The following is an 18,508-nucleotide window of genomic DNA, read 5'->3' as shown; positions in this document are numbered from 1 at the left end:
TAAATGAGTTATACAGCGATGGGTCCCAAACTAAATTTCCCAGGGAATTCCCTATTTCTTTGCGGGGGGGAAAGAGCATCCGAATGATTTGCCCATTAAATGAGCTGCCAAAAGCCAGAAAATCTATGCATCTATGCATCTGAGAGTTTTCATCTCAAGAGACCCAGGAGCTCGAAATCCTAGCAGTATGAATCATCTCTGTCCAAGTGTATAGAGTCTATTAGCAGAGGGCAGCTCCTGCCTCTGATGGCAATGGATGCCAGCTGCTGCTGAGAAAACAGGAAAGGTAATCCCATGTTTCAGCTTTAATGTGCCTGGTCAATTGTGAAATCTGACTTGAAGGGAGAGAAATTTCATCTTGACCCCCTTGGATAATGAACAAGAAGGACAGCGTGGCCTGTGAAGGAAACACCAGAGTGGGGCCAGCTCAGAGAAAATTCAACCAACATAGCAGTGGAATAATGCTCTTTAAGTGTCAGGCCAGCCTCATAGGTACAACACTTTTTCTAAACACAGTTTTCTCCATTCACAAATTGTTTGCTTCAGAAATGACTTTTTCTCCTATAAATGGAATTCCTTTGTCTGAGGACCACATATGCAAGAAACAAGGACGAAGGAAGAGCCATCTAAACTACCAGGTCAGCTACATTCATTCATTCACTCACCTGCCCCAGCATACCCATCCTACAGGCTTACTAGGGTAACAATAGGGCTATGGATGAGGCAACAGGGACGTACAGAGAAAGAAAGTGCTTAGAGTGAGTTGAATAGCTTAAATGCTCATATTAGAAAAGACGGAAGGTTTAAAATCAATGCCCTACGTTTCACCTTAAGAAGTTAGAAAATGAAGAGCAAATTAAACCCAAAGTAAGCAGAAGAAGGAAATAATAAACACAAAAGCAGAGCACCATAAAACATAACACAATCAGCAGAAAAAGTTAACAAGGACAGAAGATTTTTAAAAACATTAATAAAAGGAATAAACAAGTAGCAAGGTTGATCAAGAAATAAGAGAAGGCACAAATTACTAATGTCCTGAATGAAAAAGAGATGTTGCAGATCTTACAGATATTAAAAAGATGGCAAGCAACATTATGTCAATGAATTTCACTACTTAGATGAAATGAACAAATTCCTTGAAAACCACAACTTAACCAAGAATGACTCAACAAGAAATAGAAACTCTGAATATCCCTATACCTATTAAGGCAGAGGTTATCCACATGCAGCTCCAGCAGAAAGGCAGCATCAGCAACACCTGGAAACTTTTTGAAATGTAAATCCACAGCTCTCACCCTGACCTACCAAATCAGAACTTGAGAGTGGGTGGGGGTGGGGGTCACAGCAATTTGTGTTTTAACAGACCTTGCTGGTAATTCTGATGCCATTTGAGAACTGTTTCAATACTATCTTCCGACAAAGAAAGACAGATCTAGATGGTTTCACTGATGCATTCTATCAATTACGTAAGAAAGAAATCATACCAGCCTTACAAAAACTGAGAAAATTTAAAAAGGGGGGATCACATCTCATCATTTACTGTCAATCTCTACTCTTTTATGGAAGTTGTAGGAGTCTTTATTTTCTCTCTGATTCTTATTTTAAAGTGATTCCTGGTTTCTTTGAAATGGGCCATTCTGACAGACAAGTGGTCCCCATAGCCCAAATGGCCACACTGCATGTTCTCAAGTAGAGAAAGGTCTTTATTAGTTGTTTTCTGTCTTTTGCTTGCAGCCCTTAGGGGAGTGATAATCTAGTTCACTATAAGGTAACTAAGGCAGGGAGTTGCCCCTCACCCACAAGGATACCCACAGCATAGCAATCCTTCCCTACTCTTGCATACAAACCTCACTCAAGCCAGAGCAGGGACTGGGACTCAGATAACAAAAGTGGTGACAAAAATGAACTATCTGCTCATAGTATTCCTTCTAAATAAAACACCCATACCACATTTCCACATCTGGCTGTTTTTCTTACTCATCCTTAAGCCTCAGGTGTCATCTACAGAAAGACTTTTCTGAACCCCCAAACTAAGCAGATGTAACTAAATCTTTACATCTTTATCCAAGAACTTAATATTGAAATTCTCTATGACTTTGTACCTCTGTCAAATAACTTATATTGAAATTACCTTTCTGAGTCCTATATCTCTCCAATTATGTCATTAGCTCCTTGAGGGTAGAAACCGTATTTCATTTTTTGTTTTGGTTTTGGTTTAATGTCTCACAGTGCTTGGCTATTAATTGCATAGTTCCACTCAGTAAACCTATAGTGAAATGAAGAGTCTAAGAGTGGAGTCAGGTCAAAATTTACCTCCATAAATAAAATACACTCAACTCAAAACATTCAGTATGACTTATTTGTAAAATAAATACTTTCAATTTGTTCAATCTCTCAGTAGTATTACTAATGCAAACCACATGGACTGACTTTCATTTTGCAAATCTCACCTACCCTTTTTAAATCTATGGTGGAAACATGAGGTCCCTGCCCACAGATCCATGCATTGCAGAACCTACTAGAAGATAAATACAGGGATCAAAAGAATAACAGTAGTAGGTGACACCTAGAATCTTAGGATAAAAGGGTTGGATTTCTTCTTTTAGCCTCTTTATGTAGACCTGCGTTTTGCCTTCACAGTCTTGCGGATCATCCTGAAGCATGAGACACAGATTCTCCCACCTCCGCCTATTGCAGACCCCATTCCAACAAATCCTCCAATAAATGAGATCCTGAAGAATTAATCTCCTGCACAAGCAGAATAAGTGCCTGAGGGAGGCCAAGTTTTGCAGAGAGTTAATTATGATGAAGGAGGACATTCTGTGGCCATTAATTTTTATTGGGAGGGCGGGCATTATATTAACAGCTAGTATATATATCTAGAATTGGGCCATATAGCATACATACATTGTCTCATTTACTTATCATTTACTACCTTTGAATTAGGTACCATTAGTAAGCCACACCCTTAGAATAAGCTTAACTGGCTGAAAAATCACAAAGTTTAAGTGGTGGAAAATGGATTTAAATTTACATCTCTCAGACCCCAAAATCCATGCTCTGAATGCTAGTGTTATATTGCCTTGTTTACAGACTTCTGGTATAATTATGCTCCTACAATGTTCCACCCAAGCCAATGGCAAAAGTAAGTCACTGATATCAAAGAGGGGGGATCATCTACCTCACCAATCTGAAGACAAAAAGCACCCTTTAAACATGATTCATTTTCGACACAAGAGACTAATTTAAGAAACATTTCTTTCTATTCAAAATAATGATGCTAAATGGGAAGCGATTTAAGCTTTACAGTGGCTTCATCAGAATCTCATCTGTCAAATCTCAAAATCATGCTCCCAGAACATGTTTCTCAATAGAGTGAATCAGCAGGAAAGAAAAGCAGATGTAAAGCAAACAGGTGAAAGTATGAAGTTAGCAATAACTGTGCTCACGGGCCATCACCATCAGCACCACCATCATCATCCTCATCACCAGTATTATATTGTTATTATTAAGTACCTTCATTCCCAAATAGTAGCATTATGTCCTCTGAAGGAATGGGGCTTCTGTTTACCCAGCAAACAGGCACTGTTTGCATTACCATAAGGGTTAACCTACTTTCTTGATAATGGGTCATGAGTGAGTGGGGGTGATCAGTAAAGATAGTACTATTACAAACAACAGAGTACACTTGTAGTTACTAAAATTATCCAAAAAATCATGGCAAAATTATCAAAGATGTAGGATTATGAATTTGGTATGACAGCAGAAGGATGATTGCACATCTCACAGTCCATATTGCTCACATCGGGTTCTCACATGCTTTAATTGCAGTGCTAATTCTGAGAACTCTTGATTATGATCTAATGGTGGAACACATCTGAAAGATTAAAGAACTGATTGTAGAAAAGTCAACACAAAGTCCTCCATTTATGTACGGACCAGAGTGCAAGACAACGGGGACGACCCTGTCCCCTGGTGGCAGAGCACTGCAATTCAGAAACTCACAGCAGGAAGGAACTTGCCTGTGACTCCACATTCAGCCATGCTTTCAGAAGCACTGGACTTTTATCAGTTTCTAGGGATATTTGTGTTGTCAGGGTATACTAAGTAGGAATCTATTCCCATTTATATTGTGATTTGCTTTGTACCTAATTTTCACTGAAATCATTATTATAATTTACTCTCTCTACTCCCACAAGTAAGGGATGGAACTTCATTTCCCAGTAAATGTATTTTGTTTTATTGCCTCCTAGGTAACAATGTGCAATAATACCAAAGTGTTTCATTTAAGACCTGTGATTTTGTGCTTTTCAGGACTAGTAAAATATAATAGCATGTGGAACTTATGATTTCTAATTTGTTTCAGGACAAAGTATACTGTGTTTATATAAGCCACGCAATATTAACCCTTCAAGACAACTTTAAAATCTCTTTCAAAGCATGATTAAAAGTACCTCTAAAAATTTTCCTTGTGAAATGTAAATGTATCTAATACACCTATAAAATCTTGTCAGCTACATTTATGAAACATAATTCATAAATTTACTACATAAACAACAAGAAGTCAAAATAGTAACATTGATAACAATTGCTAAAATGTTCTTTAAACTTACTAAAAGCCAGGATATACACTTAACAATTTAATCTTTATCTCTTTTAACCCTTACAACAAACCCGTAAGGTAAGTATGTTATTCTCTTTTTAAAGAAGAAGGTAAAGCTTAGAACTATGTACCTCAACACTGGCACTCTAACATTTTGGATAATCCTTCGTTGTGGTGGAAATGTTCCATGTATTATAAGCTATTTAGCAGTATCCATGGTCTCTATTCACTTGATACCAGTAATATACCCCATAACCAGAAGTGACAACCAAAAACTGACGGTAGACATTGCCAAATATCCCCGTAGGGCCAAACCAGCCAAATCACCCCTAGGTGAGAACCACTGGCTTAGAGAAATAAAGTAACTTACTAAAGGTCATATGCTTAGAATATAACTGAGCAGAAGCTAGGCATTCTGACACGAGAATGTATACTCTCAATCAATGAAATACAGTGCTGTTTACTCTGTGATAGTTTAAAGAACATAAATTTTCCTCCAAAATAGAAAACTAAAAATGAAGACAAACTATAAATGCCTTCCTGTAGAAAGATATTCTATGGCCACAAGAGACTGTGCCCTTCCAAACTTTTCCTTTCCTAATTAAGGTCCATGTCCCAATGCCTATCGCCCTTATGTAGCTTGATCTCCTGCCCCACCTACCCCAATCTTCTTTAAGTCCTATTCCATGTGCCCCAAAAGACAGTCACCAATCCCTTGTTAAGGCTGATTCCACCCTTTAGTAAATAAGATCCAGCCTCTGCCTCACAGAGCCCCTGAAGAACAGGACCTGTCTGCTTCCTACTTGTTCCCTTAGATGACCAAGACTTCCACCTGTATCATCTCAAAGTGCAAGCCTTCTGCACAGTGGTCACTGAATTCCGGTACTAAAGTCCCAAGCCTTCAGTGACTAAGCACTTTCCACACACCAAAGACTTCCTATGTGCCTCACATAGACTATTTCATTCCAGGCTCACAAGAACCCTAGGAAGCAAATACTATTTCCATTTGCCAAAAGAAACAGATTCCAGTAGGCAGGGGAAACCCACACAAGCATTTCACCAGGTTCACGACAGGACTCAGATTTCAACCCAAGTATGGACAACTCCATACCCCTGCTCTGTATTCCAACCCTATACTCTTCCAATTTCATGGCAGGGCAAAGACTACAGACACACCCTTCCAAAGCATGTTCTCATCTTGCCATACTCCCTCCAGCTTCCTTAGAAGTTCATCATTCCAGTCCCCTCTCCTCGACATCCCAAATTTATGGGAATAAACAAAGCAGAGTTGAGTGTGACTTCACTTGTGGAATAGAAAAGGGAAAAATTCAGGCAGTGACCTCACGAACTTTGAAAAGGCAGTATCATATTAAATCAGAGGATAGAAAAATACAGAACATGTTTTCTCTTATCTGATTCTATTTTTGTTATTTACTTTTTTATGCATAAAGAGTTATGTATTCATAATGACTGATCACATCACTTCAAAGCACTTTAGCTGTTAAGTACAAAAATAGACGATTTTGAAAAAAGAACCTGGTGGTGGAGGTGAGGATTTTTCCCTTTCAATCACATTACTTAAATATAGCTTGTTGTTTTTTTGTTAAGTCTTCATTAAACTTCCCTGAGAGCTTCAACTTTTAGGTTAAGGCCAAATACGAAAACTTTCAAACATAAAATGTCTGAAGAGAAAAGAACAATTGGCAGAGTAGGGAAATGAACTACCAAAGGCAGATCTTTTTGACGTTGATTTATTCAGCTTTAAGCTGCTTCATTTGGGGAAGAAAAAAAAGGAGGGGCTCCACAGCTGTAAAAATCTATAAAGCCAGGCCGAGCACAGTTGCTCATGCCTATAATCCCAGCACTTTGAGAGGCCAAGGCAGGTGGATCACTTGAGGTCAGGAGTTTGAGACCAGCCTGGCCAACATAGTAAAACCCCGTCTCTATTAAAAATACAAGAAGTAGCTGGGTGTGATGGCATGCACCTGTAATCCCAGCTACTCAGGAAGCTGAGACAGGAGAATCGCTTGAACTGGGGAGGCAGAGGTTGCAGTGAGCTGAGATCTTGCCTCTGCACTCCAGCCTGGGCAACGGAGCAAGACTCCATTAAAAACAAAAACAAAAACAAAAAAAAACAAACAAAAAAAAAACGATAAAGCCAAAGGGATAGAAAAAACTCAAGAAACTTTCAATGTCTGAAAGGCCTGCCTTTAAACCCTGGCCCGACCATTTGTCTTCTCATTTGAGTTACCTCAGTTGAGTTACCTCTTTTCCATGAGTTCCTTTTCTGTAAAACAGGATCATTGTGAAGATCAAATAAGAAAATGCATGTAAAGCACCTGGCACACAGTAGACACAATAGATTTTAATCAGTAGGGGGCCCTCTGGACATACCTATGTGCTTGCCAAAGTTTGTGCTTTAGCAATACTTTTAATGTCCCATGATTACTTCTCATTAATTAGGTGAATTTAGAAGTATTGTAAACCAAGGATAATCTGGCTAGGGGCTAAAGGACAATATATATGGGGTACAGACTATGTTACCTGCCCAGTGATCTCTGTGCTAACTGGCAGCTTTGTTCTTTTCTGGTGATTCAGTTAAAGAGCAGAGTGCCCGCCATCACTGCAGATGTTGTTCAGTGACCTGGACTTCCTCCTGGAAGGACCTCAGTAACTGGAACCAGAGAATATTGTTTTTGAGCCAGAGACCATATTCGTTCTCAGACTGAATCTCATCTCTTTACAGACAAGGACACTGAACCAGAGAGGAGCAATTCGGCACAGCTAAATGTAACAGTAGCCAAACGTGATTCTTAATCTTACCTCTTTACCAATGGTTCTCAACTAGAGGTGATTTTGACATCCACGGGACATTTTTGGTTGCCACAACTAGGGGAAGATGAGATGTTACTGGCATCTAGTGGGTAGAGGCCAGGGATACTGCCAAACATCCTATAATGCACAGGACAGCCCCTACAGCAAAAGCATCAATAGTGCCATGGTTAAGAAATGCTCATCTACTCCATTGGACCAGTGTCTCCAGGGAGTCTGAAATCTGCCTTTAAAGCTGCTGCTGCTGGAAGTTGAACTTGGCCCCAGCATGGTGGCCCTCAACAATGACTGATTCAACCCTGTCAATTGTGCCTCTTAGCATTGAAAGCCACCAGGATTGGGAAGGATTTAGAGATTTGCCTCCTCAGGTAACTTAAAGTCTGGACATAACTTTTGAAGCACCCTGATATGCCTGGGCGTAAATGCTGTTGACAGTCCTGAAAATGCACTTTGATCTTATTAGGCAATCTAAGAAACTTACTCTCAAAACCATTTTGGCAAAACACCGCCGAACAGCCAAATGATGCACAACCACACAGATATCTTAATATCAAATATTCAGAATGATCCACCCTGAGCAAATACATCTGATACTGTACTGAGCACCTCCAGGATTAATGGCTTGAGTAGAGGAAACATAGAGATTGAGGCACTGATTAAAGCTAAAATACTCTCAGTGTTTCCACCCAAAGATTGAGTTCCATGTTGCAGGGACTAAAAAAAGAAAAGAAAGGCAGAGTCAATGATTTAAGCAATTATGTACTTACTGGTTCTTGCCATGCATGCCATCTGTCTTGCTGACCTCACAGGCCTCTACACCAGCCAGTTGTGAGGGTCAAATGAGAGTCTACGTGTGGGAGTATGCAGTGAACTGCAAAGCCATTTGAAAGTATGAGTCACAATCCAAACTTATTTACCCACAGTTCCACCTGGTAACTATGACGTTAGTTCTGACCCGTGATAGAAATATATGAAGGATCTCAATCTGATTTATTCATAAAGTCAATGCACATTTAATAAACATCTGTCATGCCCAATGCTTTTGGGGAGCATATTCCCCACTTAAAAAAATCAGTGATGCCACAAGGAATGACATGCATCCCACTAACTCTTATACAGAATTAGAGAAGCAGGAACTCTTTTAGGTGGAAATATCTAAGAAGTTTCCATTGAAAGGGATGGTCTTTGAATTGGATCTTGAAGAAAAGATGGGATTTCAACAGATAAAAATGAGAACATTTAGAGTACTGGAAACAACATGAAAGAAGAAAGGATCATAAAAAAATCAGGCAAATATGACAGTCAGTAAGTTCAGCTTGACTGGAACTTAGGGTGAATGGAACGAGGTAACAGACAAAGCAGCAAAGTTTAGGTGGAAGCAAGTGTAGGCAGCCTCAAAATCCAAGACAAGAAGATAGGCATTTAATGGCCAACAGGAAGCCAATGGAGATTTGTTGTTATTTTTCAAACATAGAGGGCACAATCAGAGGAGCTGTGGTGAAAGTAATCAGACATAGGTATGCAGCATGGAGAAGATGAAGAAACCAGAATAAAGAAAGAGATTAAAGAGGCTACCCAATACTCTAAGAGACAGGTGATGAGACTGGACCAAGATCATGGGAGGGAAAGTAATGTGAAGGAAAAGCCCACAGTGATCATGGGCAAAGAGGAAGAATAAAAAGTTGAAGTTGAAGAAACACCCAACAGAAGATCATACAAAGGGGCTCAAAAGTTTTGATCCTGGATAAATGGAAGAATGGTAGTAATTATCAGACATAAGGAAGATGGAAGACAAAAGACAAATGAATTGTGCCTAGATGATCCTCTTGACTCAGAAAATGACAGCTCAATGCCAAGGTCACTCCTGCTACTGGTGTCTAGATACACTACCCAGACGCAGTGCCTGAGCTATTATGCTTACTACATCTCAGCACCCTCTCATCCCATGCCTAGTTCCCAGGCGAAAGCCTCTAAATAGCCTTTCTGGGCCTAGATCCCTACACCTGTGCCCTGCCCCCTCCCGCCCCCTCCCTCCCTCCCACTGACTCCTGCTGATACATTAGCAAGGGTAAGTGAGTGAATGACTGAGTAAGGAGTGAATGAGTGATGGCTGCCTGTACTCTGAACTCTGATCAAAACTGTGTAGACTCTCCATCACTCCCCTTCCCCCACCCCCAGCCATGTTTTACCTGAAATTGTAGTGCTTGTTGGCCCTTTTTCACATTAACTGCCCCAGGACTTACCCTTGCAGGCTAAGTCTCAGCATCCATCTGTGTCTGGGGCTCTAACCAGACCACTGTGGCTGCTATAAAGGCACCCTGATTCAGGTGGCAATCTTGGAATGTAAACTGGACACATTCTCATGGCTGATGCACTTGTTCTTACTACTTTGAGACTGTATTAGTCATCACAAATGTAGGAAAATATTTGTAAAGGGATTTATCTCTTGGAAGATCCTCTTGTCCCTGATGTTACCAATTAGGCTCTGAAAATCAATACTACTAAGTAAGCAGTAGAACACAGGATTGGTTGTGCGTTAAGTATGCAAAAATGTATGATTTGATTTATCCTGTGTCACCCCCGTTAATTTTCCCAACAAGTTACTTAGCTGCCACTTTTAATTGCAAAGGTAGGGGACAATAGTCTACCAATTCTATTTCAAAGGTGCTGAAAGAACTTCGGAATTAACCAATGGGCCTTAATATATCCTGGGAAGGAAACAGGGGCAGAGTTCAGCAGAAGATGTACCACATCCCATCCTAGGATACAACTGCTTAGCAGGCAGCCTCCCACAGGGTGATAACCACTCGCCTTCCCTCCCTTCACACATGACAATCTATTATTACCAGCAAAGGTAGCTGTTGATGATGACTTATTAGCTATGTCAATTCATGAAGGCTGAACATGGGCAGGCCTGACTAAGGGAATCGTTTGCTGGATTTCATCAATTACTGGGTTCATCAAGTGTGATTACTGAGCCACGTCAAAATCTAAGTGAAATAACACATTAGACATTCACGGAAAAAAAATAACTCCTTGTTTTGCCTTGCCACAGATAGAGGCCACACTATTATCTCTATGTACAATATCCAGGTTATCAATTATCTGCACATGTCTGTATCCTGGGCTGTCTTCTTCCTAATGTCTAGAATATTTTTGAGCCATTTGCCTTTTTGAAAAAAAAAAAAAAAAGAAAGCCTAAAAATCAGCAAAACATACATTTTTAAAATAACAGAAAACATGAAGAAAACAAGGAGAAAAGATTCTGGGCTATCCTATTAGACTTCAGTATGCCCATACTTTCAAGCACCACGAATAATAAGCAATACTGGAGGCTCACTTTGTAATCTAGTGAGAGAAGAGTATATGATAATGTAAGTATCCTCCCAACAGATCTGATTGTTCCCAATGACCTTCAATACTTATATCTATTATAGCACTTACCGCATTTTATTATAATCCCTTTGTTCACCTGTAGTTCACCTACAAGCCTGTGTACCTATTAACAGAGGTATTTGTACATATCTTGTTATTTCCAGTATTCACTGAACTATATAGCAATATACTATAGTAAGTATTAAATAAACTTCTGTTAAATGGAAGATTTTTGTAAAGTACTGTGCATGTGACTATCAATATAATATGATTATCAAAAACATGAGAGACACCTTTGGCTAAAGTTAATTACTCACAGAAATATGTCTAGATTTAGAAAATGAATAAATCAGACACAGTAAGAGCTAGAACTTCTACCTAAACTATCTAAACAGTGCTATGATTAATAACAAATAAACAAAAATGTTCATGCTAATGAGGTTTTTCACTACCTGGTATGGCTTTTTTAAGCCACAACTCCAACTCCTAAACATTCTGACCAAAGTATTTCCATAATCCAGACACATGAAAATTGAACATGTGTCTGTAGAACTCCCTCAGGTTTGTGGATAGGTCTTTAATTTGTGCCTCTATTTCTTAATCCCCTATCATACTGAAATAGGGGGGTGTGTGTGTGAGAGAGAGAGAGTGAGTGTGTGTGTGTGTATATGTGTGTGTGTGTTGGAAGCACTTCTATCATAGATTCAGCTTGCAACATCAGCTCTGATAGCAATTCCTTTCTTCAAGGGCAGCCCGTAAGTATTTGATTATTTCTAAGTATTTCTCAAAGGTATAAACTTCTGCAAGCCAGACCTGATAACTTGAAGGTGAAGCTCTATTAAAAGAAACCGGATGAGAAATTTATGAGTAAGCAGGTTTACAGTGTAATCCTCTCTAGCCGTCAAATTACCATTTCACCACTTCTGCAAATCTCTTGGAATGATTGACCCTCATGAACAAGATTCGTTCACAAGCAAAAGGATAGTTCCCCTTAAATATGTGGATTTAAAACCCAATCCAATAAGGTTTTCTGTGCAAGGAGAGGCTTACCTACTACCTATTGATTACCTTGCTAACCCGATAAAGAGGACTTATGAAATCACTCTTTCTACTGAAATTTGGTCTTGGAAGAGATTAGTATACTCTCCTTAATGCTAAGAGTGAGACTCAGTAGAATTACTATCATCAAAACATTCCCTTGGGCTACCAAAATATGCCTTGTACTTTGTGAAATACTTAAAGAAAGATAACTGCCTTAATTGTGTTGTAGTAGGATGACAATTACTTTGAAAGCTGTGGGGTTTTTTTACTTTAACAAGGTTTTGATAGGTAAACAAATACATAAGTGAAATAAAATGAAAGTTAGCAAGAAAAGTGTAAACAAATGTAGATTATTTTTGTATCCTGGGCTGTCTTCCCTTTGATGTCCAAATCAAACCTTTTTAATATAACATTTATATCACTTAGTTTTCCTATATTAAGCCACCTACTTTATTTGACTAATTATTAACTCCAGCCAAATAACTGCAGTTAGAATTAAACTCACCAGTTAAGTCCACATTGCTGTGTTTATTCCTACCATGAAAAAGGAATCACAGCTATTCCCAGTCCAAATAAACCATCAAGCAGGCAAGCAAACATTCAAACAGACCATTACTTGACTGGGGGTGTCAAGATATATTTAAAATTGTCTACCATTCATCAGATGAGGAATCCACCTACTCCAAATCTACAGATCCCCAGAGAAGGTCTCAAGCAAGATTATTCTGAAAAAGGCTGAAGGTTTGCTCTATGGATTAAACAAGGCTGGAAATTTTTTAAAACACTTCTTTTATCAAGAGATTTAGTCTATGGTCCATTCTCTTGAATGGGTGGGTTCAGTGATAGCTTGACCAATAAGACACAGCAGAAGTGATGCTGTGCCCACTTCTGGACCCAGGCCATAATTAAGAGACTAGCAGCTTTTACTTCCTGTCTCTTAGAACATTTGACCTAAGAAACCAGATAAGTGCAATTGCCCTGAGACCACCATGTAGTAAGAAGCCCAAGCCAGATGGAAGCACCCTGGAGGACAAAAGCCACGTGAGGAGAGAAGGAGAGAGAGAAAAAAAATAGACAGGAAGAGAGCAAGAAACAAAAAGCACCAAGACTCCTAACATGTCAGCAAAGACACCATCTTGGAAGTGGAGTCTCCATCCCCAGCAGCCCCAGTTGACACCAGGTGGATCAGATTCAAACCAGCCAGCCAAGTCCTTCCTGAATTCCTGACCTGCAAAATTATGAGCAGAATAAAAGTTATTTTAAGCCACTAAGTTGAGGATGGCTTGTAATTCAATGATGGATCAGAAGCACATGGATCTACTTCATATAAAAAATGTATCTCATTAAAAATAGAAGAGCTCAGACTGATCCTCTATTAATTCACACTTTAAATGACTTCAATAAAGCTTGTTCAACGTAATTGGTTTATTTTTTATTTTTCATTACAGTGACAAAATAAAAAAAGGCAACAGCATTCACGTCAGATATGCAAAAAACACACTTTCAAAACAAAATCGACATTGTAATTTGAACCTTGACAGGTTTGAGCAGCTCTCTTGTAAAACTTCCTCTCACTCTCTAAGTATCTCTCCTTAAAATAAAATTGAGGCAACTTTGAAGCACCTCATACTCCAGGTTAAGTACACGTGAAAATGATAAATTACTTTTTACTACTCAAGACTACTGTGCCCTCTAATCTGAGTGATTAATTTACATCCTGCTCAGTGGTTCACATGCAATTACTACCGTGAGTCCAACAAACCTGAACAAGACAGAATTGTTTAGCCATCTGTACAAGCTCTCACTATATTTAGAAAAGTACAGCAATCTCCAGGAAGCTTTAAAGTTTTAGTTCATTTTCCTCTCAATGACTCGCGCACTCTATGCTGCATATCAAATTATAATATCACTCCCTTGGACCCAAGTTTGCTCAACCCGCTTTATTTTGTTGTTGTTGTTGTTGTTGTTTTTGTTTTGTTTTAGGCTTTTAGCAGCCTGAAGCCATGATTTTTAGTTTCTGTCTACAGTGATAAGAATAAAAGAGGGATGAGGAAGGGGCTTTACTGGCCCAAGTAGAAACAGAAACTAAGAACTCATGACTGCATTCTCTCCACTGGACACCCCTAGAGGAGACCATGCAACACAGGAATCTCTACTGTGAGATGATGCTCATTAGAAAAGGCAAGACTAAAGTGGTGATCTAAAAAATGCCATTGTTGAAACCTACTGGCAAATTTTAATTGCATTAATGATTTTTTTAATCTGCATGTAATCTGTTTAATTCCATAACACCCAAGTCAAGTACAATGAAAGCAGGCACAGCCCTTCTAGATTGAATTGTGGGCTTCAAATGCTTGGTCAGCAAAAGGTCTAAGTAACTTTATTTCCAAACTCTTCTCAATAAAAAGAATAAATATTACAGAATATAACAATGGAGTCACATTATAATAAATGTGTCCTTAGGCAATATTGACATTGTGTGAAAATCATCAAGTGTACTTACACAAACCTAGATGGTATAGCCTACTACATGCCTAGGCTGTGTGGTATAGCCTATTGCTCCTAGGCTACAAACCTATACAGCATAATACTGTACTTAGTACTGTGGGCAACTGTAACACAATGGTAAGTATGTGGGTATCTAAACATATCTAAACATAGAAAAGCTAATGCATTGTACTACAGTGTTACTGCAGCTACTATGTCACTAAGCAATAGGAATTTTTTAGCACCACTATAATCTTATGGGACCACCTAATTCAAGAAAAGTCTCCTAACATACATGAGGTCTATACCCCTAGATAAGCCTAAGATAATATGCTTGCTAAAAGTTTATGAAAGCTCTTCCTAAGAAAGCATCCATGATCAGCTGGACCTTTAGAATCCCAACTTTGATGGAGAGTCATAGCTAAGTTTAAAGAATAAAGATGGAGGTTGGAAGTAGCAAGAGATGACGCTGGAGAAATAAAAGAGGTCATGGGAGACCATCTGTGCCATTATTGTCCAATCAAATTTGTGAAAACAAATCATTGTAAAAAACAGAAAGCAGTGTATACAAGATGAACCAATGAATAAACAACGTGAGGTGATGAATATGTTAATTTGCTTGACTGTAATGATTTCACTATGTGTATGTATATATATATACACATGAAAAACATATCATACACTTTAGATATATATAATTTTTAAAAGATGAACCAATGAATAAATTCCACGAGGAAGTATGTGACATTTCCTAAGCTCATTTCATTATTCTATCATTAGAGAACCCACTCACCCTCTCCATAGTCACAACTTGTATGCATGCTCAAATACACATGTTGCTCCACCAAGTCAGCAAACTACATCTGTCAATGGGTCCTGTAATGGGGAATGAAAATCGCGTACGCACTGAAAAATGGGCTTCCCATTGGACCTTGGAGGCCATGCACTCAAAAACCTGGTAAGTCATTTTTGAACTATAAATACAGAAGATTTAAGTCCAACATTTAATAGCCACATAGGTTAGGGCCAGTGACCACCTGATCCCTCATGGCTCCTTATGCCAAAGAGTCTGCAAAGCTGGACAGAGGCAGGCTGGGCACATGAGGGATGATGACAGATGTCATTCTAGTTAAAATTACCCTTTCCACAGTCAAATCTAAAGACTGCCACTGCCCTTAAAGGAATCTGTACCTGTGCTTTGAGCTCAACAGCATTTTGTCAGCAAATCAGGCAAAGGAGATGCTGAGACAAAAGAGAATTCAGACACTAAACATGTATATAAAGACCGCTTTGTGCTCCCCATCCATAAACCTTCAGGCCCCGCAGCCCAATCACTCTCTGGTCAAGGTTTTAGGAAAATCACTAGACAGCACGGCAGTAACAAGCTTTTGAGCCCACAGGATCCACTCTCTTGTGAAGGCATCCACCTACTTTGCCTCACTAGATGCCTGCAATCAATTTTTAATTACAGCAGCAGTCACGATCAGAGATAAAGCACGCAACATGCTGAGAAAGAACCAAGAGCCTGTTTATTACAGTTCCAGTCCACCATGAGCCAGACTTGCGAAGAGCTGGGCCACAAATGAATCAACCAGTTGCAGCTTAAAAAGATGTTCTTACCTCTGGGACGTTTTCTTATATTTCCTCCTGTAAGAAAAGGCATAAACACATATCAGAAAAGGGTTGTGGCAGGCAGTGGGTAAGAAAGGGATTATTTCAGTGGGGATGGGCATGGAGGTCAACACTTCTTAGGGGGGTTTCTCTGTGAAGCTTATGGGTTTCAAAGCTTAGTTAAAAGTTTGGGAATGCTGTGTTATATTGTAGTCAGAAGTACAGAACCTAAGCCTTTAAGAAAAAATAGCATCCCAAGAGCTCAGTGGCTCTGCTCCCATGTTCTTCCCTTTTCCTTTTGAAGGTTCCGTGGCATTTTAGTTGAGGTCAGGCTTTAAAGACCACAAAATCTAGGTTCAAACCTCAATCCTTCCTTTACCAGGTTCATGAGGTTCTTGCAGAGTAAATGGACACAAACTTACAAAACATTTCTTTTATCTGGCACATATTAAATGGGTTAAACGGTGAACAATGATCAGTTATTTATGTTGTCACTATCGTTACTATTATCCCCAACATCTAGCACTGAGGTCCCTTTAAGGATGTGCCTTTTTAAATGTAAATGTGCAATCATGCAGCTAAACTATGAGATGAGACATAAGGTCTTCAAAAAAAGAAGAAGTGAGGAAGGGGACAATGAGAAAGTACAGAAGCAAATGTTGAGAACCAGCATTAGGAACCATCCCCAGGAAGCAGAAGAGACCCACTTCCAGCCCACCTCTGCTATTTACAGTCATTTAGCCTTGAGCAAATCTTGTGCATCAGGCTTCTTAATCTATCACATGAAGCTAGTAACATCTGCTCTGACGGTCTCACCTAGGTCAGAGTGGCAGACAAGGGGAAAATGGCCATAAAATGTATGTTGTCCCAATATCCCAACGTTCTTCATGTGTGTGTCAATTTTTGTAGACTCTGAAGATCCTTAAAAGAGTTTCAACAGGCTGAGCACTGGAGGGGATTAGAGGAGAGGAAGTGCTAAGGAAAGAAAATCCATCTCCTTGTAGCATATCCAGGAAGTACAATGTTTCCCAGTTGACCTTAGTTCCACACCTGCATTTCCATTACAGTCACTGTACCCAGGAAGCAAACCACTGATTTGCTAATGGAGAGCTGTGCACCATATTTTTTTGTAAACTAAAGAGGTTTCAAATTGAGAATCACTAGGACCTGTTACGTCTCTGTTAAAATGAAATCACACAGGGCAGTGTCAGGTGTGTAAAGCAGCAAGTAACACAGAACCTACAGTGTGGTCTTGACTAGATATGTAGTGATATCTATTTATCTGAAAGGAGACACACCAGAATGACAACCATGACTCCAGGGTAGTAGGATGACAAATCACTCCTTTTTAGTTTTATGAATTTTCCAAATTTTCTTTAAAGAGTGAGCATTATAACAGAAAAAAATATTAAAATATGGATACACCTATATAGTTACATATAAAGATATATACAAATGTAGGACTATATAGAGATATTTCCATGTTTCAATTATATCACATATAATAGGGAGAAAAGTTGACTAACAGTAGATTAAGGCTTGGCCTTTCAAGCAAACTACCTATGTTCCAATCTTGGCCCTAGCACTTAGCTTTACAATGCTGGACTAGTTATTAAATCCCCCTGAACCTCAGTTTTTTTGCATATAAAGTGGGAAGAATCAGAGCCCCTCTTCTGAGACCTTGTTATGAGAAATAAATGAGATAATTCACCTGAATGTCAGCTCCCCAAGGGCAAGTTCTTTGTGTGGTTTATCTCATACTCTCCCTAAAAGCTATGATGCATGCACACTGATCACTCACTCTCTCGCACCTGGACCCTGTCACCAATGACAGCTCACACTTTCCAGGCAGCAGCCAAGGGCAGAGGCTTCACCTTCAGCCACGGAGCATAGTGAGCTGTGGGTGTGACCTGTGCCCTTGGACTCATTAGCACAGCAGTCTAACAAACTGATCTAAGGCACAACTGGCAAGACGAAAAAATAACCCACTGAGCGTATACAGTGACCAAAGGCAAGGAGGCAGTTGGAAAAGAAGAATGCCCCTAGCCTCTACTCAGAAGCCCAATGAATCCTATCAGCAGACAGTATCTTCAGAGGTCAGAAGAAGACAGCCCTTGCTATTGGTTTCCACAGAATTCTCCCAACGCTTGCCAAAGAAATATATAAAGGCACTGCTGGGAGTTCTGAAAGAATCAAAGATAAACAAAAATAAGAAAAGCTTCATTTTCAGCACCTACTAGCAATAAGCACTTAATATACTTTGCTAATCCTCATAACTCTGTAGGATCCCCTCTCTGAAAGAACGCAAATTCTAAAAAGGAAGTTAAGACATGCACCTAAAGTGTTATTTTAACAACAAATACAATGGATGCTTTGTGAAAGAGGTAGTCTTGATTGATGGGTGAAATGTCAGCAGGAAGAAATATGGAAGTATACAGCAAGCAGAAACAGAGGGCATGCCTCATGGTCTCAAACCAGTCCAGCAAGCAGGGACTATAGAGTGAGGTAGCAGGAAATAAGGCTGGCAAGTGCTAAGGACAGAGTTAAGTGGGAAGAGTA

At 39.4% G+C, this 18,508-nt stretch overlaps 1 protein-coding gene across 16 annotated transcripts in view; it reads right to left on the bottom strand.

Annotated features, from left to right (window-relative positions):
* The window catches only part of PDE1C (phosphodiesterase 1C), a 573,061-nt gene that overhangs the window by 307,737 nt on the left and 246,816 nt on the right, over nucleotides 1-18,508 (bottom strand). For 9 of the 16 annotated variants that reach the window (XM_054494172.1, XM_054494180.2, XM_054494174.2 and 6 more), the window contains one exon: nucleotides 15,959-15,985. The exons of the other annotated variants lie outside the window; for them this stretch is intronic. In XM_054494172.1, the coding sequence (XP_054350147.1) occupies nucleotides 15,959-15,985 (27 nt within the window). The remainder of the gene's footprint in view (nucleotides 1-15,958; nucleotides 15,986-18,508) is intronic. 16 annotated transcript variants of the gene reach the window in all.

This window comes from Pongo pygmaeus, chromosome 6 (assembly GCF_028885625.2).
Source record: "Pongo pygmaeus isolate AG05252 chromosome 6, NHGRI_mPonPyg2-v2.0_pri, whole genome shotgun sequence".
Classification (NCBI taxonomy): Eukaryota; Metazoa; Chordata; class Mammalia; order Primates; family Hominidae; genus Pongo; species Pongo pygmaeus.
This window is presented reverse-complemented; position numbering and strand designations above follow the sequence as displayed.